At 42.6% G+C, this 25,544-nt stretch overlaps 2 protein-coding genes across 6 annotated transcripts in view; one reads left to right on the top strand and one right to left on the bottom strand.

The window, feature by feature from the left end:
* The window catches only part of UPK3A (uroplakin 3A), an 897,123-nt gene that overhangs the window by 173,344 nt on the left and 698,235 nt on the right, over nt 1-25,544 (bottom strand). The window lies entirely within an intron of this gene.
* KIAA0930 (KIAA0930 ortholog) overlaps nt 1-25,544 on the top strand; it is a 139,360-nt gene that overhangs the window by 87,254 nt on the left and 26,562 nt on the right. For 3 of the 5 annotated variants that reach the window (XR_007769627.1, XM_050924925.1, XM_050924955.1), the window contains exon 3: nt 25,260-25,367. Coding sequence is in view for 4 of the 5 variants with exons in the window: in XM_050924925.1 (XP_050780882.1) it covers nt 25,260-25,367 (108 nt within the window). In the remaining variant the exon portion in view is untranslated. Of the gene's footprint in view, nt 1-13,242; nt 13,268-25,259; nt 25,368-25,544 lie in introns of all 5 variants that reach the window. The other 2 variants (XM_050924947.1, XM_050924938.1) reach the window with 2 other exon arrangements.

Genomic DNA, 25,544 nt, shown 5'->3' with positions numbered 1-25,544 from the left:
GAAGTATAATGGCTTACGTTAACGGTACAATCTCTCTACCACTTCTTCCTGCAATAGACATTTTTAAAGAATTACATTTTGATACATTTACAGACAGCTCTGATTTTTCTATATAAGACAGTAGGAAAATTGTGATCTCAGGGTATTAAGGGAAATCGTAGCATGGCTTTCTTGGCAACTCACCAAGGAAGAGACCAAAGTAAAACCTGAAGTGGCAGTATGTCATCAGTGCCAGATTGTATTAACCCATTTGCCTTTGAATTCTTCTTTGCCATGTGGAATGTACACCACATCTCTGGTAGGACTGAGAAGGACTAATACAGGGGTAGGCAACCTATGGCACAGGTGCCGAAGTCGGCACGCAAGCTGATTTTCAGTGGCACTCACACTGCCCAGGTCCTGACCACCGGTCTAGGGGGGGCTCTGCATTTTAATTTAATTTTAAATAAAGCTGCTTAAACATTTAAAAAACTTTATTTACTTTACATACAACAATAATTTAGTTATATATTATAGTCTTATAGAAAGAGACCTTCTAAAAATGTTAAAATGTATTACTGGCACGCGAAACCTTAATTTAGAGTGACTAACTGAAGACTCGGCACACCGCTTCTGAAAGGTTGCCGACCCCTGGACTAATACTTTTATTGTATGTATTGAGCTTGTCAAGGGTGCCCAGAGCTGGGGGTGGGTGCTCTCTTGGTTGGCATAAATTTAAATAAATAAATGGTGTTGGAGTCACTGCCAATTAGATGTAATTTAGTTGCCCAAACAGCTAATCTTCCTGAAGGCATAAAAATTACCATTTTTGGTGCTCCGTCTTCAGAAATAGAGGGAAACGTAGCCCATGGATTATAAACTAATGGGCCTCCAAAATTTGAGTGCTATCTTTGTACTATCTCCCTTTCAAGTACCAAGTATTGGCTGTTGTGGGAGACAGATTGGTTGAGATTTTTAAAGCCAAAGGGGTTTAGGCACATGAATTTCCAATGAAATTCACAATAGTTGTGTCTCTAAATCCCTTGTTCACTGTGAAAATTTCACCCACCATCTGCCAAACTATATGGTCCGACAGTATGAGCTGTGATGTCATCTAACAGAGATGGCAATTTCTTTGTTTCATGTTGTTGTTAATTTAAACTCCATTTTTAAATATTTCATCTTACTAATCAATGGTGGTTTGTTTTTTTAGTAATCTATGGGGCTGTAGGGAGAAGAATCTAGTGTAAGTTGTAACTTCTGACAGTTCCAAAGAGCTGGCTGAAAATCACAGTCACAGAAACAAGTAGCAAGATTCTGCATTTCCGCCTGCCCGATAACTCACCAACCGTTCTGCATAGTTAGAATGTGGGAAGGGATTACAGTCGCTGTGTGTGTGAATCCATTCACAGACAGCTGTGCTGCCTAAATGCTTAATATTTTGCTGAGTCTTCAAGTTGTGTTGTAGTCAACTGTGAGTAGGAGCTGCCGGCATTCCTTTAAGAAGAGAATATTAAGTTAGACAAAATCACTCTCACTGTAAAACCTGAAAATGAAAAAGAGAGAGATTGTTTGCATTGCCAGAGTTTTGCTATGACTTTCTTAAAGGAATTTCAAAGTCTTAGAAAACGTGGTGATTTTGCTTTCCAGTGTACGTAAGTTACCTGCAAAAACTCTTCCTGCATTTACCTTGATGCTTTATTTTCCGGACATTTTATCGATCCTATAAATTTGTGAAGATAAAAAATTCTGCTACTTGATAGCTTTGAGACAGTCTGTCTCTTATCTGTGACATCAGAATGCATCACAGAAGAGAGCACTAGAATATCTAAAACTCATTTGAAAATCAATATTCTTGTCAGGGCCAGCTCCAGGCACCAGTTTATCAAGCAGGTGCTTGGGGCAGCAATTCTGGAGCAGGGTGGCACTTTCAGGTATTTGGTGGCAATTCGGCAGAGGGTCCCTCACTCCCACTCGAAGCAAAGTACCTCCTGCTGAATTGCCGCAGATCGCAATTGCGGCTTTTCTTCTTTTGGCTGCTTGGGGCGGTAAAACCCCTGGAACCAGCCCTGATTCCTGCACAGTTAGGAAAGTAACTGAAATAGCTTTATTGTGTGGTAATCAATAAAATACCTTCTCTGTTGGAGTGAATTTGGCTATGGCCGTCGGGGTTAAAGCACTGTCACTAAATTTGATCATTTTAAGTGCTGTTTAAGTTTAGTATTAGGTGTATATGTGCAATGTGTGTGGGTAATGGGTATATAATTAGTTTCTGTGGCCATATATGTTTAAAATCTTTGTAGGATTTTTGAATAATTTAAATAAAGTGAATTTAAGAAAACAAGAGCAACAGCTAAGTGGATTCCTAATATAAACTAAATAAAAGTGTAGCAGGATTGAGCTAAGTAATTGAAATTACACCTTACTGGAATCTACTAAATACATATTATTCTTATCTATATTAGATGTTAAAAGAAAACAGGGCCACAAATTTGCTTGCTTATATTTTAAACCTAGCTTCTGTGGCAGAGATGAATTTTGTTATGAAAGAGGTAAATACAAACCCAATTCTCCATCTGATGGGGGAGAAAAATGTCATGACTTATTCATTACCGAAAGTGCGGTATTTGTGAGTCACTGGAGGACTGAAGGACAGGGGAGAGCCGCCTAGGCGGGGCTTTAATAAAAGAAGTGGCTGATAGGAGCTCTCGGACAATCTCATCAGTCCACTTCTCAAGCACCAAAATGCACTGAAGAAAGATCAGTGTACTCAGTCGGTGAGTTACACGAGGGGGTGTCAACTACTTAACAATTGCAGGTATGAAAATGTCTCTTTTTTGAGGCCAGAAACTTGTCTGTCTTGTATATAATTTATGCAACCAAATCAGAGCTTTTGAATATCATAATTAAGGCTCTAATGTCAATGATAGCAAAATGCTCAGGGCAGAAAATCTTAAATCTAGTCCATTTACCAGCCCAGTTTTGTATTCCACACTTTTTATTCAGTCACCCATCATAAATATTTCCCAATTGGGCAATTATAATTTGAGATACAGTAGTTTATTAACTTATTCCAATCTCACTTCCTCCATCTCTCTCTAATGCAGTGATACTCAGACATCAGTGGTTTAGCAGCTGAACTAGCAATCAACATTACCCCAAAATAAATAAATAAATATATATTTAATATGAGAGAGAGAGAAATATGACTGATCAAGTATTCTACAATTGGTTAATATGTTATTAACCAATCAGGATGTTTTTACCAACTTAGATTGGTTAATAATAACATCTCACAGTGTTTTAATATCATGTACCGCAAAGGGCTGCAGGAGACACATTAAAGAACCACTTGCAGCTCCTGAGCCTCAGCCCGAGTCTCACTGCTCTAATGCATCAGTTACTTCTATAGCATAATTTCCTACATTATGTCAATTTTAGGCATTCCATTTGCCATTTCAGATATTCACCCCTGTATGAATGAGTCCAGTAAGGCTAAGGAATTGCACTCATAATGGACAATCCATTGCTATAGTCTCTGTGTGCCCTGCTGCTCTGAGGATAAAATATGCTGATCTTTACACTCACTAGGAATTGTTTATCGAACAGTTCTAACAGAGAAAATCTAGGATGAATGTTTTTGTCAATGACACACCTGTGTGAATACATTGGTCACCACATGGCCTTTGACCACACTTGGCTAATGCTTAAATTAGCAGATATGTACAAGAATAGGAACAACAATTTAGCAAATTTATAGAGGCTGAAACCCAGACCATTGAGGGACTGAATCAATGAATGAAAGATGTTACTGTTTTCAGAATACTGGCATAAGACAGGAGCTAAAAACAGTTAGTCAGCATCTTAAATGCATTAATTCTTCTTTCTCATGCTGGTCACAATCTCTTCAATCCTATGCAGGAAATAATGGTTCCATTTCCCAAAGCAGTTAAAACACACTTCTTATTTTGCAACAAGCACAACAGCTTTCTCAGTGCCAAAGCTATGCGTCAGAAAGACCATTTCTGTGCCATCAGTATCTTCTAATTTCTAAGGTGTTTCTTCCCCCCTCACATGTTGGTCAGGCATTACTGGACATTCAGAGCTCTCAGAATTTTGGGCATGTTCCTCTCTAGCTTCTCACTTATCTATTATTTGCATTGCAGTAGTGTCTAGACAGACAAGACAAAGTGTGTGAGAGGAAAGAGAGGCACAAACCAGTGAAGTTCTCTCTCTCCCCCCTTCTCTCTCTCTCTCCCTCTCCCCCCTTACCCATCAGGCTGGGAGGCAAGATATGGAAATATCCCTCTATGTGAGCAACAGATTGCAATAAGAAAGGGCCTTTCCTGAGCCTAATACTATTTTGATTAATGCAGCTGTCTTAAACAGGGCCTTTTTGAAATCCTGTATGTCCTCCAAGGCTCTGCTTTTGTAAATTATGCCAGCTGAGCTGTTCTATAGAACAATTTCCTCTCCAAATAACTTCCCAGAGTATGTGGAGGAGTAGAAAGAAGAGTGTATGGAGGGGCTCCACTCACTTGGGAATAGGATTAGGGAATAGTCCTAGGTCCAAAATCATTAGTCACTCTTGGAAACCTCAGGGTGTATCTGCACAGCAATTGAACACTCAGGGCTGGCACAGGTCAGGTGACTTGGGCACTCTGGGCTTGATCCACAGGGCTACAAAATTGCTGCGTAGACATTTGGACGCAGGCTAGAGCCTGGGCTCTGAGACCTGTTATGGGAGGGGTCCCAGGCCCTAGGCTCCAGCCCGAGCCCAAACATCTGCACAGCAGTTTTTAGCTCCACAGTACAATCCCTGCAAGCCCAAGTCAGCTGAGCCAGGCCAGCCATGGATGTTCAATTGCTGTGGAGACATACCCTGAGATTTTCAAGAGTGTCTAGTGATTTTGGACCAGGACTTTTCTCTAGCCCCATTCCAAGTGAGCCACGGGTCTTTCACTGCAGAGTAGATGCACCTTCAGTCCCTAGTGTTTCAGTAGTGTGTCCGACTCCTGGCTAATGAGGTATAGATTAAGAAAATAAATCTCTAGCTGGATTTTTTGGCGTATGTTTTTTCTAATATACCTCCCCCACCTCAGGAGCTTAGTTTGTTAGGTTCTACATAATGTAAGAGTCTTTCTGAGAAAATAAACTCGTTGCCAATCCATAGAGTGAAATCATGGCCCCATTGATGGTAATGGCAAAACTCCCACTGAAGTCAGTGGGGCCAGGATTTCACCCATAGACTTGCTTATTAATATTTTGAGAGAAGGGTTCATTCCTGCTCCACACAAAGTGCAGGCGTTTGCTTTGTCAGTCTTTGAATAGAAGTTCAAGGACAAAGTGGGATTTAATCTTATGCGTTGATCACTACCTTTTTTTTTTCCCAGGTGTCATTTTTGCCAAAGGTGTCTTTATGGTCCATTACATATTCTGTAGTAGTACTGTATATCTTCTTTGGACTGCTGTGTGCCCTTGTCATTAGGGTAAATTACTATTAGGTCTTCATTTTCTTGTAGCTAACTCAGTGTCCGCTGAGGCCTTTACCGCCATCAGAAGAGTAAACTGGATACTATTATTTCATGTAGCTAATTTGTGTGTGTGTGTGTGTCTGTGTGTCTGTGTGCATTCAAAAAATTGTGCATCTTTTCTTTAGTGGCCTACAAATTTGGTTGGCTCTCTGTCTATTTAAGAAGACTCCTGCCTTGTTTCTGTGGCACTGGAATGGTAGATTATACCTGTAAAAAGAAAATTTATAAGATAATGATGTTCTACAGGCAGTTAAGAGCAGCACGATGCCCTCTGGTTAGACCAGCCATTGAGAGGTTATTCCTGTAATGCAGTGCTTGTAACTGGGAATCTCCTTCTGAGTTTGTGGAAGTGCAGTTTCTTTTGACTGAGACAGAACTGAAATTCTTTCTTTTTTGCTTCTATATATAATTTCAATTAAACTAAGTAGAAGTAAATATTTAACTTCTAGCTATCCTACTAGCTTTATTCAGTTTTTCATCTCTAGACTCTTATTGTTGCTCCAAACATGACAGTCTGATCCCTATAATTACAGACCTTCAGATCCTGAAAATAAGTGTGTGTATTTTAAATCTTAGTTGTCTGTAACTTGGATCCACCAAAACAAGAAATAATTTCCTGAATTCATTTGTTTTGTGTTTTAGCTTCATATTAAAAATAGGTTTGAAAGCAATTGACTTTGGAAAGAAAGGAAACCAAAGTGGAAGATGCCATATAGTCTTACAATTCTGCATGTTTGCTGGTGAGTGTCAGAGAGAAAGTAGTTTTGAACTGGTGACTCTGGGAAGTAGAAAGCATCTTAGGGTATGTCTACACTATGAAATTTGGTCGATTTTATAGAATTCAGTCTTTAGAAAGCAATTTTATACAGTCGATTGTGTATGTCCCCAATTAGCGCATTAAGTCAGCGGAGTGCGTCCTCAATACCATGGCTAGCATCAACTCATGGAACAGTGCACTGTGGGTAACTATCCCAGAGTCCCTGCAGTCTCCGCTTCCCATTGGAATTCTGGATTCAGCTCCCAATGCCTGATGGGACAAAAACATTGTCACGGGTGGTTTTGGGTACATGTCATCAGTCACCCCTCCCTCCCTCCCTCCATCAAAGCCATGACAGGCAATCATGTTGCACCTTTTTTACTGGATTACCCATACAGACACCATAGCATGGCAAGCATGAAGCCTGCTCAGCTCACCGCTGCTGTTGTGAGCATAGTAAACACCTCGCTCATTATCCTGCACTATGTGCAGAACCTGGCTAGGGGCCGCCAGCATGAGGACGATTGTGAGGAGGACATGGACACACATGTTCCTGAAAGCATGGGATGGGGCAATTGGGACATCATGGTAGCACTGGGGCAGGTTGATACAGTGGAACGCCGATTCTGGGCCTGGCAAACAAGCACAGACTGGTGGGACCGCATAGTGTTGCGGGTGTGGGATGATTTCCAGTGGCTGCAAAACTTTCACGTGCATAAGGCCACTTTCCTGTAACTTTGAGTTGATATCCCTCGCCCAGAAGTGCAGGAATACGAAGATGAGAGCTGCCCTGACAGTTGAGAAGCGAGTAGCGATAGCCCTGCCGAAGCTTGCAACGCCTGACTGCTACCGGTCAGTCGGGAATCAATTTGGAGTGGACAAATCTACTGTGGGGGCTGCTGTGATCCAAGTAGCCAAGGCAATCACTAATCTTCTGTTAGCAAGGGTAATGACTCTGGGAAATGTGCAGGTCACAGTGGATGGCTTTGCTGAATGGGGTTCCCTAACTGTAGTGGGGCAATAGACGGAATGCATATCTCTATCTTGTCACCAGATTACCTTGCCAACCAGTACATAAACCACAAGGGGTACTTCTCAATGGTGCTGCAGGCACTGGTGGATCACAAGGGACGTTTCACTGACATCAACATGGGATGGCCGGGAAAGGTACATGTTGCTCGCATCTTTAGGAGCTGTTTGAACAGCTGCAAAAAGGGACTGACTTCCCAGACCAAAAAATTACTGTTGGGGATGTTTAAATGCCAATAATTATCCTGGGAGAACCAGCTTACCCCTTGCTCCTATGGCTCATGAAGCCATACACAGCGAGCCTGGACAGTAGTAAGGAGCAGTTCAGCTATAGGCTGAGCAAATGCAGGATGGTGGTAGAATGTGCCTTTGGATGTTTAAAAGCTCACTGGCGCTGTTTGCTGACTAGGTTAGACCTCAGTGCAGCCACTATTCCATTGTTATTGCTGCTTGCTGTGTGCTCCATAATATCTGTGAGAGTAAGGGGGAGATGTTTATGGTGGGGTGGGAGGTTGAGGCAAATCGCCTAGTGGCTGATTTTGAGCAGCCAGACACCAGGGCAATTAGAAGAGCACAGCTAAGCACGCTGCACATCAGAGAGGCTTTGAAAACAAGTTTCATGACTGGCCAGGCTATGGTGTGACAATTGTGTGTATTTCTCCTTGATGCGAACCTGCCATCTCTGTTGATTTTTAATTCAAGCCAAAATAAGCCAACCACCCTCCCCTCTTTGATTACAGCTAGCAAAGGAAATAAATCACTATTGTTTTGAAACCATGCATTCCGTCTTTATTAATTTTAAAAAAGTGAGATAACTGACAAAGTAGCCTGGGTGGGGTGGGGGAGGAGAGAAGGACAAGGCCACATTGCTTATTGTAGCCACACTACAAATCAAAACAGCCTTCTGTTGCTTGGGCCATCCTCTGGAGTGGAGTGGCTGGATGCCCAGAGCCTTCTTATGCCCCCCCCCACGTTCTTGAGCATCTGGGTGAGGAGGATATGAAACTTGGGGAGGAGTGTAGGCAATTATACAGTGGATGCAGTGGCGGCCTGTGCTCTTGTTGCCTTTCCTGCAACTCCACCAGATGCCTGAGCATGTCCATTTGCTCCCCCATTAGCCTCAGCATCGCCTCCTGCCTCTTCTCACTGTGGTCACTGAATGCTTTCCTGGCCTCTATCGCTGTATGCCTCCACGCATTCAGCTGTGCCCTATCAGTGCGGGAAGACTGCATGAGCTCAGAAAACATGTCATCATGAGTGCGTTTTTTTTTGCCTTCTAATTTGCGATAACCTCTGGGACGGAGATGTTAGGGGGAGCGTAGAAATGTTTGCACCTGCGGGAGGATGAAAAGGGAGAGTAAAATTTAAGAAGATACATTTCTGAGAACAAAAGGGGGAGACTTTCACAGTGAATCAAGCAATTCACAGCAGACAGCACATGTGCTTTAGGTATAAGGTCGCATTTTGCCTTTTATATTGAGTGCCTGCCAGTATGGTGACACATCATACACGGATGGGCAACAGAATTCGATTTCCAGACAGCCATGGTAAGCCAAAGGGTACGCGAGGTTGGCTTCTTCTACCTTCATAATATGTGAGAATGGTTTGAAACTGCAGCAACCTCCTTTCCCATAGCAAGCAATGCTGGTTAGGTCTGTCATTTAAAAGGAGGGGCAGCAGTTTTCGGGTAGATGTGCAACACACCCCTATCCCTACCCCACCACGTGGCTATTGTCTGGGATGATCCCTTCATCCTTCCCCCGCCCACTGCGTGGCGATTCTCAGGGATGATTCTTTTTAGCCAAGCGCAAACAGCCCAGCATGAATGGGGTCCTTTTACTGTTCCCTTACAAAAATTCCCCTATTTCAACCAGGTGACCATGAACGATATCACTCTTCTGAAGCTGGCACAGAAAAATATAGACCAAATGTTGCTTGAATGCAACCAAAACCCAGGACCATTCACTGCCATTCTTTGTGCTGCAATGATTCCAGACTACTTGCTACTGGCTTGGTGTGGCAAAGTGTCCTACCGTGGAGGACGAAATAAGGCAGAAACCTTCTGCAAAGGCTTTCAGAGTACCTCCAGGAGAGCTTCATGGAGATGTCCCTGGAGGATTCCCGCTTCATCCCCAGACACTTAACAGACTTTTCCAGTAGCTTTACTGACCGCAAATGCATCCCAAGTCTTCAGGGCAAATCAAACATTAAACACAATTGCCTTTAAACCCTGTAGTGTAGTTACAAATGTGCACTCACCAGAGGTGCCTTCTCTGTCTTCGGGGTCGGGGAATCCCCCTTGGGAGGGCATTGGCTCCAGAGTGATGAAAAGGTCCTGGCTGTCAAGGAGAATGGATTCTCTGCTTGCCTGCTGCATTCTCCTCCTCCTCTTCCTCATCCACAAAATCCTCTCCCTGGTTGCATGAGACTCCCCCTGCTTGCAGGTGCCAAGGACAGTGGTGTGATAGTGATAGGGTCCCCCCCCCTAGAATGGCATGTAACTGATGATACAAGCAGCATGTATGGGGCTCTGACCCAGAGCGATTGTTTGCCTCCTTTGTCTATTGGTAGGTTTGCCTGAGCTCCTTAACTTTCTCATAGCTCTGCTGTGTGTCCCTGCTGTAGCCTCTCTCCACCATGCCCTGTGTGATTTTTGGCATATATATTTGCATTTCTTCTTTTTGATCAGAATTCGGCCTGTGCAGATTCTTCTCCCCATACAGCAATCATATCCAGTGTCTCCCATTTGGTCCATGCTGGAGCTCATTTGCGATTCTGAGGGGACAGCATGGTCACCTGTGCTGCTGATCTCACCATGCTGATCAAACAGGAAATGAAATTCAAAAGTTCCCGGGGCTTTTCCTGTGTACCTGGCTACTGCATTGGAGTTGAAAGTGCTGTCCAGAGTAGTCACAATGGAGCACTCTGGGATAGCTCCCGGAGGCCAATAACGCCTGAATTGCGTCTGCACTACCCCAAATTCAACGTAGCAAGGTCGATTTTAGTGCTACTCCCCTGGCTGGGGAGGAGTACAGCAGTCAATTTTAAGAGCCCTTTAGGTTGGTGGAATGGGGTTGTGTAGACGTATTGCTTATAAATTCGACCTAACCCGGCTAAAATTCAACCTAACCACGTAGTATAGACCAGGCCTAAGTGAAAATTCACTGGCTTTGAGAAGGGATGTGTAGAATATTTCCCATCAATGTATTGGTGAGATAGATTGGCCTCCCTTCTTCTTTTGTCTCACTGGAGATAAATTAGGTTTGTCTCTAAAGTTTACATTTCAGTTCAGAAATGGTAATAGTTCAAACTCTGCTTTTAGAGAGCGGGACAAGGTGGGTGAGTTGTTTTTTTTTTAATTTAATTTTTATGGACCAACTTCTGTTAGTGGAAGGGACAAGCTTTTGGGCTTCAGAGCTCTACCTCAGGTCTGGAGAAGAAAACCGTAGTGTCCTAGATAAATACAAAGTGAGACCTGTCTGATTTTATTTTTTAGAGGTTCCAGAGCTCGGGAAACTGGGATCCTTACAGATCTAAGTCAATGTAAGATTTGTAGTGATTGCTCAAACCTTTCTGGAAGGGGGTTGGGATGGCAACCAAAGTAATTAACCTGGAGTTTCAGGGTCTCAGCTCCCCAGACAAGAGAGACTGCTAAAAGGTAGACTGCTCGAATTCTACATTTTAGTCTTGCACCATTGAACTATCACCTGCTACTGGATCAATAAATGACAGGAAAAGGATTGCGTTATAAGAAATTATAGCTGTGCTGCTGTCCCCATGGGTAGTGGGAATAATTGGGCAAGAAACTAAATATCAAAAGGAAATAAGTGAAACGGAAAAGAGATTGAGTGAAGGTGAATTTCTTCTGTTCTTTTGAATTTTGACTGCAACTGAGCAGATTCAGCAGAGAGAAACTGAAATGATTGAGACTGATATATATGGTTATATTAAAGAAACAGTGTTAATTTAGGACTATAACTAAGGGATTACAGTATGTCTACCAGTATTGAGGGGTGTAGACACCGAGGGGAGAGAGCACTACAAGCAGAGTCAGTGCAACCATTTAGGTGACCTAGGCATTCGCCTAGGGCGCTAGGATTTGGGGGGCACCATTTCCTTCTGCAGAGACTGTGGCGGCCGGATCTTCGGCCACCCCAGTCGCCGCCAGCATTTAGGCGGAGGGAGCTGGGGCAGGGAGCGCTAGGAGGGCAGCCTGTAGCAAGTAAGTAGGGTGGACGGCACACAGGGGAACTCTCCGCCCCAGCTCACCCCTGCCCTGCCTCCTCCCCGAGCACGCAGTGGCTGCTTTACTTCTCCTGCCTCCCAGGCTTGTGGCATCTAAGCTGATTGGCACCGCAAGCCTGGGAGGCAGGAGAAGTGAAGGAGTGACGGTGTGCTCGGGGAGGAGGCAGGGCAGGGGTGAGCTGGGGCGGAGAGTTCCCCTGTGTGCCGTTCACCCTACTTACTTTCTGCAGGCTGCCCTCCTAGCGCTCCCTGCCCCAGCTCCCTCCGCCTAAAAGCTGGCAGCGACTGGGGTGGCCGAAGATCCGGCCGCCACCGTCTCTGCCAAAGGAAATGGTGCCCCCCAAATCCTAGCGCCCTAGGCGAATGCCTAGGTTGCCTAAATGGTTGCACTGACTCTGCTTGTAGTGCTCTCTTTACTTCTGCTTGTAGTGGCTGCTTTACTTCTCCTGCCTCCCAGGCTTGTGGCATCTAAGCTGATTGGCACCGCAAGCCTGGGAGGCAGGAGAAGTGAAGGAGTGACGGCGTGCTTGGGGTGCTCGTGTTTGTGCGCAGAGCAGGGGTGAGCTGGGGTGGGGGGGTGCCTCAGGGCAGAGGGTGGGGGGTAGGGAGCTGCTGCAGGGCAGGGGCACCTCAGGGCGGAGTGGGAGAGCTGCCACGGGACAGGGGGTGACTCAGGGTGGGGGCGCGGGGGCGGGGAGGGCGCAAAGTGGAAGTTTCGCCTAGGGCGCAAAACATCCTTGCACCGGCCCTGGCTACAAGGCAATGTAACTAAAAGCAATGAGATAAAATGAAACAATGGAAGATTTAGGCTGAATATCAGACAGTGTTTCTAAATCCTGAGACCTTTGACTATGGAGTAGTTTCCCAAGGGAAATAGTGAAAATCTCATCACTTAGGTCATTTAAAGGTGGAGTGGACAAAGCACTAGCAAATATGCTGTAGAGTAACAGACCTTCTTTTGCAGAAAATGACCAAATGTCTTCTTTTTTTCCTTCCTTTTTCTAATTTCTGGCTTTTAAAGCAGTTCAGCTCTGCAATCTGGACCCCAGTGTTCAACAACTTTACATGGAGAACCCTTTCTATAATCAGTCACAGCCCTGTTATCCTCTAGAAAGCTCTTAGCCAGGTTAGGAGGGGAAGTTCTTATGCAGTACAGTATATACAAATAAAGATTACTTTTAGGGTTAACTCCTATTTATTGGTACTAACTTGTGACATAAAAAAACTAGTAAATTTTGGGGGTTTTAATCTCCTAAATAAACTAGAAAATGTGAACACTTCTCTCAGCTTCTGCAGGTGGCTAAGTGTTTCTCCTAAATACAAAGTAAGCTTAAGTGACTGGGAGCCACATTGTACTTTATTATAGATGGTGGAATGGATGCTGCCTGTTAACCTCCTCAGATAATAAACCATCAAACCACAGAAATAAATCATAATAGTCCTGCTCATTATACAGCTGCACTGTCAAAATGTTCTTCTGACAGAACACTTTTTTCTTTTTCCCCACCATGCTAATTTCATCATTGTACATCTGAGTAAGTGACAACAAAATAGACAATGATTTTTTTTACAATTCAACCTTCCCCCAGCACCAAAGCATAAATGTTTTATACAATCAGATGTTTTCATTCTCTCTTCCTCGTCATTCCCTACCTTATTCGTAATCATTACTGTCACCTTTTTATATATTTCTTTCAGTATGAAGACTACTGAATCCTACAAGGTCAGTGACTTTCAATGATATGACTTCGGATAGCATTATAAATCTGGCAAATTGCTCCAGCTGGCCCCAAAGAAAAGGCTCTATACAGTGAATCTTTCTTTGTATTTTTGTTAAGGTTATGTACAATTATCCTTATTAAGAAATTAGCAAGAGAAACGTCTTTTTTCTCTATATATCATTTTATCTAGGTAAACGTAGAATAACCAATCAGTTCTGCATCCAATGTCGTAGCCCTGTGGATATCACAATCTACTTGCACGTAGTTAGAAATTCTTGGGCTGACGTCCTGGCCCCATTGCAGTCAATGAGTTTTCGTCATTCACATTAATGGAAATAATAGACAAGATTTAGTCCCTAGTTAACACAAATGGTAAAAGTAAAAGATGTAGCAGTGGTTTTAGATTTGTCACTTCCTAGATTTGATCATCCTAGTAGCCCTTCTCTGCACCAGTTCCAGTTTGAATTCCTCTTTTAAAAAAATGCGACGTAGTATTCCAGATGAGGTCTCACCAGTGCCCTGTATAATGGTACTAACACTTCCCTGTCTCTACTGAAAATACCTTACCTGATGCATCCGAGGATTGCATTAGGGTTTTTTATGGCTGCATTACATTGGCAGCTCATAGTCATCCTGTTATTAACCACTACACTCAGGTCTTTTTCCTCCTCTGTTGCTTCCAACTGATATGTCCCCATCTTATAACAAAAATTCTTGTTGTTAGTCCCTAAATGCATGATCTTGTACTTTGCATTATTAAATTAATCCCATTTCTCTTATTCCAGATATCAAGGTCATCCAGATCAGCTTGTGTGATATTCCAGTCCTCCTCTGTATTGGCAATACCTTCCAACTTTGTGTCATCTGCAAATTTTATTAGCACACTACTACTTTTTGTGCCAAGGTTATTAATGAAAATTTTAAATAAGATTGGTCCCAAGACGAATCCCTGAGGAACTCCACTAGTAACCTACCTCCAGCCTAACAATTCACCTTTCATTATGATCCACTGTAGTCTCTCCTTCAACCAGTTCCTTATCTACCTTCCAATTCTCATATTAATCCCCATCATCTCCAATTTCACTAATAATTTCCCATGTAGAACTGTATCAAATGCCTTACTGAAATCTAGGTAGATTAGATCTACTGCATTTCCTTTGTCTAAAAAAAATCAGTTATTTTCTCAAAGAAGGAGATCAGGTTGGTCTGGCATGATCTACCTTTTGTAGAACCATGTTGTATTTTATCCCAATTACCTTTATCCTTAACTACTTTTTCTTTCAAAATGTTCCAAGACCTTGCATACAATTGAGGTCAAACTAACAGGCTGGTAGTTTCCTGGATCACTTTTTCCCGCCTTTCTTAAAAATAGGGACTATATTAGCAATTTTGCCATCATAGAGTATGATTCCTGAGTTTACGGTTTCATTAAAAATCTTTGCTTGATTAGCCCTTAAGTACCTAAATGGGGAACAAATATTTAATAACGGGCTTTTCAATCTATCTACCATGATCCAATGGTTGGAATTTGACTAGACAAAGTCGGACTGGAAATAAGGTGTAATTAACCACCAGAACAATTTATCTAGGGTTGTGATGGGTTCTCCATACTGATGATTTTAAAATAAAAATTGCATATTTTTCTAAAAGATCTGCTCTAGGAATTATTTTGGGAGAAATTCTGTGGCCTGTTAGACAGGAGGTCAGATTAGATGATCAGAGTGGTCCCTTCTGGACTTGGAATCTCTGAATCCATGAATTCTGCTTTATATCTGATAAAGGTCTGGTTCAACCTTATTTTTTCCACCCTCCAAACTTCTGTTGTTTTTGGATGCCCTGACATTGCTGCTTGTATACTGCTGCCATACAGATAATTATAGGTCATGTTGTTTATTTCTACATAAATCTGTGTGGGTTAAGATGGGCAAAAAGATCTGCTACAATTTAAAAAAAAAAAAAAAAAAGAACATGCTACCCTAATCCCGCTGAAACCCACACTCCATAGGGTACTTTTGGAAAAGGAGTTTTAAAAGGGCCATAAAAGAATACATTACCTAGAAAAGGCAACATCAGTTCCACAAGATGCTGGTCTAACCCCTGAGCAACTTGGTTATGTGGTGGTCTCACATGCTTGTGAAATATCTCTTGCCACTGGAAAGTTGGGCTTGACTCTTTCCTATTGTTACAAGCATTTTTCCTGAACATTTCTCAGTTCTGTAACACAATAACTGGCCCATTAAGCATCATATATAGGCCCAGACTGATGCGTATAAATATACTCAGTATCACCTTACTCCATAAGTAGGCCCCACTGAATATTTTATACATGTATACAAGAGAAGGAACAAGGACATCTCCATGCACTGTCTGTTTTTAGAGGTACATCTGTAGTTCCAGTTGGCAGTTTCGATGGTCACAGAAGGGTAAATCACAACACACTAGGTAGTGACTTGGGATATTGGACTGTGGTCTGCGAATCTACTGGACCTTTTGTACTGGGGAAGCCTTTTCTCCTCACAATGCTGGAATCGTTGCGGGGGATTTTTTTTGTGGAGGTGGGTTGTAGAGGATATGTGGAAGGAGAAGGAGGGCAGCAATTGTGAGAATGCTTTACCCTAGTTTTAGCTGTTTGTTTAAAAGTATACATCATTGTCAAAGTAAATCAGAACTGGTCAGGTCCCTAGAGGTAAGAAAGATTTGTGTAGGGCCTGCTCTTGCAAGATGTTGAACACTCTTAACCTCTGTGGATGGCACTGAATAAGATTGATCTCCTAGTGAGGAACAAATGGGTCAAAGGAGAGTGGGTTAATCTTGTCTTTTTTTTTTTTTTTTTTAATGCAACAAGCCTTTTTTCTGGTGGTCATCTCTGGGTACCATTCCCCTTACTAGGCTAGGAAGGGTGTATATGAGATGAATATCTTCTTAAAAGCATCATCAAAGACTCTCTGTAGCTTGTGCGATGAAAGGATACTCCATCATGATCTAAGGTCCTGATCCCACAAACGTTGACACTTGCTTAACTTCAAACACATGTTATATGTAATCCCACTGAAGTAAATGTTAAAGTTAAGCACACATTTAAGAGTTTTGCAGGAGCAGAGATAACTATGTCCTTTCTCTTGGGACTCTCATGCACGGGTTCTTGCAGGAGGGTCATGGACACCCTGTCCTTTTCTTAACGTCAAATGGGGGGCAAGAAGCGGTTCCCAGAGCAGTTCCAGCTGAGAACCACAGCTCTTGTTCATTCATTCCCCTGTTGGGATTCTTGCAGGAGCCACTGCACCATGCTGGAGATACACCACAGGGTTAGCTTTTGCCATTTTGGTTTATCAGAGCATGAAAAATCCTGGGAAAACAAGCTACCCTACAGACAATTTTTAGTTGACTGTAGTTTTATTGTTCTATGTCAGCTTTATTATTACAAAAAGAAAAAAAAGGTAATTAATAGAAATTAAACTAATTTGATTTTGGTTTTGTTGTTGTTAATGGCTGAACTTTGCCAATCGCACAAGCCAGTTCACAATTGCATCATCGCTGGAGGCTTTGTTAGGGCTTTAGAGCCAAGAGTCTAGTTGCCATAGCTACTGAGAACTGTGCCTTCTTGTATGTGGGCTCCAGTCTGCATTCCAGAGGCATCAGGTGCAGATTGTAAATGATTGAGTGTATGTGACAAGGGGGAGTGGGTTTTTACTTTTGTCTGGGTTTTGTGTCTCATAATTCTGCCGCACTAACTCCAGTGAAAATTAAAATATCAGGTACTTTCTAAATAAAAACCCGTATCACATATAAGTTGTTGGTTTTTTGCTGTTTCTATAGAGTGGTGTTCTGATAAACATCCTTTGTAATTTCAGTCTGGATATATATTGTAGGGAGGGCTGGTAGTGCCACCTATTATTGTTAAGGTTGCTGGACATTTCCCATTCTAAGATACTGTTTTAAGTTAATTTTCACTTTACCAAACTTCAACATTTTGGGCTGAAATTTGCCATGTGGAGTGTCTGTCTAGGGCTGAATCTATTCTGAGAGTGAGACTAGAGAAAAATACATTGTTTTGCCCATATTAAAACCTGGTGACCTTTTTTTGAAAAGCCCTGACCAGCCCATACTTTGGAACAGACTTCAACTTTGGCAGTGTAATGGCTTTTGTGTGTGAGATGTGCCTTTTGCTATCCTTGTGTAAGTCCAATCAAATTAAACAAGCCATAAACCTTTTGAAGAATCGCAGTTCACACATTCTCAGTTAAGACTTTCTTAGGTTTTTGCAGCTAAATTCCCCAAAGGCTCTGTCTGCATTAAGGATTCTCCAGCAGGGGACTGAACTTTCCCTGCAACTACAGTTCTGGGGTTCTGTGCTTTGGGGCTGGACACCAGTACTGTCTCTTCTGTGCTCTCAGTGCCCTCCCTGCTGATGCCCAGGTAGTGTGGAGGCAGAATCTGGATGGTTTAAATGCAGAAGGGGCAAGAGTTAGACTTGTGAGGGTTGAGGGAATAGATAGGGACAGGGTGCTGTGGGATAGAGGTAATAGAAGGAAAGTGGAAATTGGGAGGATTGACAAGACTGGGTTGGGCAAGGAGATAGGGATCTAGAAAGAGAGAAAGATGGAGGGGAAGACTTGGAGACAGTGGGTGTGGGGAGATGACTTATGTGGGCAGGGAGGAAACAGTGGGGTGTGGGAAAGGAGGAGTAGGGGTGGTGACAAGGAGCTGGGGGTCAGGGGAGATCTGGGACTGGCTGGGCAAAGAGAATGGAGAAAGGTGCTTGGGGGAGAGACTGGGAGCCAGGGGGGATGGAGAACGTGGGTGAGGTGGGTGGCAACTGGAGCCTGAGTGGGGGAGACAAATGGGAGAAGGACCTGGGGATGGGGGTAAATTGGGAATGATGGGGCAAGGAGACTAGAACTGGTGGGGGGAAATTTGGGCCTGGGCCGGAAAGTCCTAATGGGGGGACTGGGATTGGGATGAGGAGCCTGAGGAGTAGAAACTGGGATTGGCTAGGTGAGGAGAATGGGACTGGGACAAGGAACCAAGATTTGAGACAAGGACAGGCTGGAGAAGAAGGGGCAGAAGGAGTCAAGTGTGGGGAAAATGGACAAAAGAGTTGGTGCCCATTAAACCAGGCACCTTTCCAGAGCCTGGAATGGAACACAAGGTTTGAGTCTCACTATTCCTCTGCTGTCAGCCAACACCTGTGAAACCCCCTGGCAAAGTGTCTCTCTCATCCCCCTCTAGTGCTGTTCTGCATGATAATCTGCTACTGCCATCAGTTTCTCTATTAGCTGAAGTGACAGAGGTCTGTGGGTTGGATCTAAAGTTTCCAACCCTGCTGATATGTGGGTGTCAATATGATGCCACATGATGCAATTTGTTTGTTCTTTTATAAACCTAGAAAATTATACACTTATACAAAACCTATATTAAGAGTGTTATTGCGGTTCCAAAATCAGACTCTCAAAAGTTAGGAAATGCCTGTGTAATCTTAATTCAGCACCCTGGTGCATATTATTTATGATACCATCTTTTAATCATATGATTGCATACTATTTATGATGTGCTATGACAGGGGGAGTTCCGACCGGAGCAGTCTCAATGCAGCCATGCTGCTGTGTGTTGAGGAGGGCACCGGAGCCATTGCAGGGTCTCCACGCACATCCTGTGGTCCCAATAGTTTTGGAAACAGCTCGTCTGTGTCTCACAGCCCCTTTTCACCTCATCAGCCAGAGGATGATAGAGGGGAATCTCCATGAATAAATCCTCTCAAACATTTCCTCACACAAAATGCCCTCCGAAGGCTTCTAACCTGGGCTCAGGCTGGCCCTACCCAACTTGTCGACTCATTTAGTCCTGATACCTGCTGCAAGACATGTGATAAACTGTTCAAATCATGGTGGAATGATCTAAATCAAGGCAACTAAATCACTTTTTAAAAAATGAGCGATATAAATCAGCTTGATGCTTTGTAAAATAATTTTGAAAATGTGTGCTATTGCAACTTTATTTTGAAACATATAATCAGCCAAATTATAAATGCTCCCATTTCCTTTTAATGCCATTATTGGTAGTGATACTGGTATTTGATTTTTACAGAACTGCTATAAGCAAAGAAAGAAAATGGAAGCCCTAATCCTTCAAACACTTAAGCGCATAAATAGCTTTACTAACATGGATAGTCCTATTGTCTCCAGTAGGATTACTGGTGGCTAAAGTTAAGCATGTGCATAAGCATTTGCATTTTTACCCTTTTTGGCCTTAGAAGCTGGTCAAAGTTTGGAGCCCTGTGGGTTGTCTCCACTGGGAGGAGAAAATGATGGAGAAGTCTAGTACCTTTGATGCAAACTTATTTATAAAGAATGTGCGAAGTCTTGTTTCCCTGAACACAGGATGAACCAAAAATAACAGGAGATGATGTCATTGCTTACTTCACAAGTCCCTTTTAGCCAGCTTGTTCAGGCTGTATATCTCTTCTCGTGTGCGCGCACACACAACCCCCAAAACAATACTCAATGAAACCCCCTCTCCTCCAAGTTTATTGGAAATCCTGAGTGGCTTTTGGTGTGCCTTTGTCTTGCAGACCACTATTCTTTCTTAATAGTGAATGAAGGGCATGCATCCTGCACGGCAATTGTTATTTTTAATTAAAACCTTTTCTCATAGTTTTTGTCATTTTAAAATAAAATTGCTTTGGTGTTGGCAATGAAAATGTATGTAGGTGGTCAGTACATTAAAGATATTGTGAATTATTTCATATACAGACCAAAAAGTAGACCCTAATGTAGGCTACTAAATCCATATTTAGGCACCAAAGTTTGGGATTAGCAGCATTTGAAAAGTTATTTAGTAGCTTAAGACCCATTGGCTGAGAACTGCAGATCCTGCTGGAGTATCACCTGGTCAAAGTGTTTCTCCTTCTTTAACCTGTGGAAGCTCAATATATCAGAAGGTGGTGTTGGTTGCAAATAGGGTGTGAGTGATTTACTCTTCAACTTTTGTTTCAGTTTGTGTTGTTCCATCAGTAAGGATGTCAGAGAGGCTCTGAGCTTGTCTTTTTCAGCATAAATGAGCATTTAAGTGTGAAATTTTTAGTAGCAAAAATCGGTATGTAAAATCTGAAATTATTCTAACAATTAGGAAAGTAATTGAAAAAACAGGTGGAAAACATCCTCGTTAGCAATTTATGAGTATAAAATAGGAAGAAAGTAAAGAACTAGAAACATGTAAACAAAAATTCTGATTTAAATGTCAGCCATTATTTAGATTCTTTTTAAAAATCATCTTTTAAATCATGATGATTTTTATTTCTACTGATTAAGATGCAACAATAGAATACAATTAGACATTGAATCCAGAATACCTGCTATTTACTATTACATATATAATATCAACTAATGTACAAACTCTTCATGAAGCCTTCTCTAGGTTTTATAGATGAGATGGGGAGAGTCTGGCTAGGAAAGATAATGTGCTGGCTGAGTGAATGATACGAACAACCCAATATCCTTTGTCTCATCTAGAATTAAAATCTAGATGAGAAATCATACCTAAATCTCTGTTGACCTAATCTATTCTATTTTAATCCATATCTGATTATAAAGAATTACATTACAGACTTATAGAAATCAGTTCCTGTTTCCAGAAAAAACATTACCAGCCTATGAACCCTTAGAAGACATTTCAGGTTTCTCTTCATTTATTTTTTTAACACATTCCAAGTGCTCGTTATGATTTTGCTTGACTATTGCCTCTTGAATTTATTTGTATAGCTGATCAATAGCATTGGTATCTTAGTCGTTAAAGCAGTGTGATTAGGGTGGCGACTCATGCATCCCCAGCATATTGGACATTCAAGTACTTCCAGGAACAGCATAAACCTTCCCTTGCTGGTGTGATCTCACACGCATGGTGTGTGCAAGGTCATGCCAGCAGGGTGGGGTGCTCTTCACAGTGTAATACCCAGCCACCCGTCTTCCCCATCCAATACCAGACAAAACCTTGTCTGGTTTTGTCTCAATACCAGATGGGGGACAAACCTTAGAAAAGTAGGATTTTCTGGATCAAAACAGGACAAATGCCCTGCCTAGGTGTGATGCTCCAAATATTTGGGCTCAATTGGTTTTGAGAACACATTCAAGCAGTGTTTTTTCAGGTTACTTGCAAGAAATATATAGAAAAATGTAAGAAAACAAAGGAATTAGGGACAAAAGCAAAGGGAATGTAATATTCTGCTCCGGTTTGGAGTGCAGGCCAATCTAATGATATCCATTAAGCATATTTGGCCGTGCTTGATGTATCCTGTCTGCATTTTGGAGCACGTTTTTGTCATTCTTAAATATCTCCATAATTTTAAGAGGTCTTTCTTTTGTTCTTGTAAATGAAATATCTGACTTTGTGATACATTAAAGACTAGTAAAATGTAATGTTACTTCATGGTCCTGATTTATAGCTATATGCATCATGGAGTGTAAAAGATAATGAGCATTGATTATTCCTGAATCTGATACAAAAGCTGTAAGTACCACATAGATTGAATCTTACTTGTGCAAAACTGCTAGTGAGATGAAGACATGACGTGTCCTGGAGAACAGTTGCTTCCATTAGGCTGTTTATAGATCTCTGTGTGTTTTAGGGTGACCAGACAACAGATATGAAAAATCGGGATAGGGGATGGGAGTAATAGGCGCCTATATAAGACAAAGCCCCAAATGTTGGGACTATTCCTATAAAATCAGGACATCTGGTCACCCTAGTGTGTTTGCCTACAGACTGTGAAACAGCTCTTTACTTTTTGACTGGTTGCTGATTCATGCAGTGATACTGTGCTACACAGGAAGCTACTTAGTGGAAAAGTAATGCTTTAAGACCACAGTTCAGCTAAGCATATTAACTTCAATGGGTCTGCACTTAGGCCTTGGCTACACTGGCGCTTTACAGCGCTGCAACTTTCTCGCTCAGGGGTGTGAAAAAAACACCCCCCTGAGCGCAGCAAGATACAACGCTGTAAAGTGCCAGTGTAAACAGTGCTCCCAGCGCTGCAAGCTAAACCCCATGAGGATGTGGAGTACATGCAGCGCTGGGAGAGCTCTCTCCAGCGCTGGCGCGGCGACCACACTCAACATATGAGTGTGGTCGCCGCGCCACAAAATTCAACATATTGGTACTGTGCCAAACAGTTATCATTTTATAAATAAGCCGCAGCAGCGCTTTGAAGTTTCAAGTGTAGCCAAGCCCTTAGTGCTTAAAGTGTGTGTAGGAGAGGGACGAAATAATAAAAATTGGTGTGGGTCGCTGAGAGATGCACTTTAAGCACTGTCTTATGAAAATTCCTGCTCCCAGATTGATAGACCCCCAAATACACACTTTTTTCAGACTACTTTAAGCACTGATTGTACATGTGCTTAAAGTTAAGCTGCCACAGAGTTTCTGGGTGATACTCTGGAACTGCTCCCCACAAAGCCAGTTAGGACTTTGGGGAGCCTCCTCTCCCTTGGAGCAGACTGTCTCCAGGGCAAGATGCTCACATGGTTTCTCCTTCCTGGGTCTGACCTTGGAGCATTTAGCATATGTCCCTCTGTGCGCTTCCCACAGCGAGTCCACCCAGGCGGACCCAGTCTACCCAGTCCATTTCCCATAGAGTGAACAAACTTTTCTTTTTGCTTTTGTCTTGAATGTAGCCTTCAACTTTGTGTAACTCCTTTCCAAAAAGCCCACATGGTTTGAAGTTTAATACACACTTCTCCACTTCGCAGTTAGACATGACTTTTAGCCAGCCAGTAAAACAGAGGTTTATTAGATGACAGGAACAGGATCTGAAACAGAGCTTATAGGTACAGAGAATGGGACCCCTCAACTGGGTCCATTCTGGGGCCCAGCGAGCCAGACAACCCCATCTGCACTCACTTCCTATCCCCAGCCAGCTCCAAACTGAAAGCCCCTCCAGCCCCACCCCTTCTCTGCTGAGTTCCTTTCCTGGGCCAGGAGGTCACCTGATCTTTTTGTTTTTCCACACCTTTAGCATCCCCTTGCAGAGGGAAAGGACCCAGGCCATTAGTTACCAGGAGACAGAGCCTCAACCAGAAACTGAGGCACCCACACAGTATTCAGAGGAAACATTAAGAACAGTCCCACTTCATCACATAAGCACATGCTTAATTGCATTGCTGGATCAGGACCTAAGTTTTTTGAAGCATGTTAATGTTGTGAAGTCAGCTAAAAAGACTTCTCACATTGGAGAGTATAATAGCCTCCTTATCTCTCCCCCCACACTCCGCTCAAAAATGTAATTTAACAAAAATTGGTAGTAAAATCCTAAATCTAGGAGTTTTCAGTTTTAAAGTTATAAGTGGACAATGTACGTCAATAGCCTGTTGCATCTAGTGTTGTGGGCTCAGCACAAATTGGGCAGTTTATTTGGGTGCCTGCCTGTGGATGTGGGGTGTGTATTCAGGTCTATTGGTCATGTTCCCCATCAGATGGTTTTTTAATATATGCCATCTGATAGATCCAACTACACTACAAATTCAACATATTGGTACTGTGCCAAACAGTTATCATTTTATAAATAATACACGTGCACTACTTAATCTTCATATCTAGGCCATTGTTTTCATTGTCATCATCTGTAGTTTCATTCATGTGGGTTTTGTTTTATGTTTGAGTTCAGACTACCTTGTGTTCTTGACAGATCCTAATGGTAAGCAGAGTCAGTACTTGGAGGGAAACCTCTAAGGAAAACCCAGGAACTGTGTAGGAAGTAATGTTAGTGATGTAGTAGATAGCCTTTTTTCAGAGTTGGTACTGAAACTGTGCTCTAGATGGTGATAGGTGATGCTGTGCTGGAGATTCTCTCTCTGAGGCCTCGTCCAGACTAGGGGAGGAAAATCGATCTTAGATACGCAACTTCAGCTACGTGAATAACGTAGCTGAAGTCAAATATCTAAGATCGAATTACTCACACGTCCAGATGGCGCGGGATCGATGTCCGCGGCTCTCCGTGTCGATTCCGGAACTCCGTTCGAGTTGATGGAGTTCCGGAATCGATGTAAGCGTGCTCGGGGATCGATATATCGCGTCTAGACTAGACGCGATATATCGATCCCCGAGCAATCGATTTTAACCCGCCGATACGGTGGGGTAGTCTGGACGTGGGCTGGGTGAGATGAAAAACCTAATTGCAAGTAATGTGGTCAGTAAAGATCCCCTAGAACCTTTTGCATGAATAAAGAGATGTGTGCTGGCCAAATTCTAGTTTGTATAATTCTATTCTGCCTAAGTTCCCCTGGTGATTTCAAATGCCTACAATATTCCTCTTTGCTTCCTGTCCATTGTATGCAGAATTGCTACAGAGTTGCTACAGTGCACCCTAAAGGTGTTTCACTTGTGAGTGAAGTGATTCCTTACAAAGCACTTTCAAATCCATTGGAATGAAGGTTTATCTACCTCATCAGATGCGTTTCATTTAAGATTCCTTCTTCTGCCCCCATCATTCCAAACAACCACCATTAGATTACATTATGTGTTAATCTGCTGACATATTTCACTTACGTGGTGCCATTCCCTATCCCTTTTATGTGAGTATCTTATTTATGTGTTTGGTTAAAATATGACTAGCCAAAGCTCTAGGCACACACACAAACTTTACTTGTACAATAAATAGATGAGATCAATGTCCAAAACTAAAATCCCTTCCAAATTCTAAGAACTATAAAAGCATTAGAAAATAACACTTTGGTGTATCTCCTGGATCATCTAGTCTAGTCCCTTGCTATTGCAGGCTACTACTATCTCTCCCACATTCCCTATTCTACATTCATCCCTTACCTGCAACCCCAGAAAAAGCCTGCAAGAAGAGCTGGCATTGCCTGGTGACCTGAGGGTCAACAAATCCAGGTTCTGGCAGACAAATAAGGCAGCAAATTTCAAAGCAGAGGTTAAAAGTACTGTGCAGGTGTGTGCACGCCAATGGGTGTTCGCATATCATCAGGATGTCTTGTTTTCTATCAGCAGGTCGAAGTTGAAGTTTACCGTAGGGATTCTAAGAAGCTTCCTGGCCTGGGTGACCCAGACATGGATTGGGAGGAGAGCGTCTATCTGAACCTCATCCTGCAGAAGGTTACAAGAACCTCTTTCTCTTCTGGTGCTCACTTTAGGCTCTCAAACTACTTATGGTTATAGGGGTTTCAAAACCAGCTCTGGTCTACAATGTAGTTTGAGGCATTTAAGCAATTAGAGGAAAGAGAAAAACAACCCATATGCTTCATTTTGTGTCTCTGGCTCTGAGTGAACTTA

This window comes from Gopherus flavomarginatus, chromosome 1, assembly GCF_025201925.1.
Source record: "Gopherus flavomarginatus isolate rGopFla2 chromosome 1, rGopFla2.mat.asm, whole genome shotgun sequence".
NCBI classification, from domain to species: Eukaryota; Metazoa; Chordata; order Testudines; family Testudinidae; genus Gopherus; species Gopherus flavomarginatus.
This window is presented reverse-complemented; position numbering and strand designations above follow the sequence as displayed.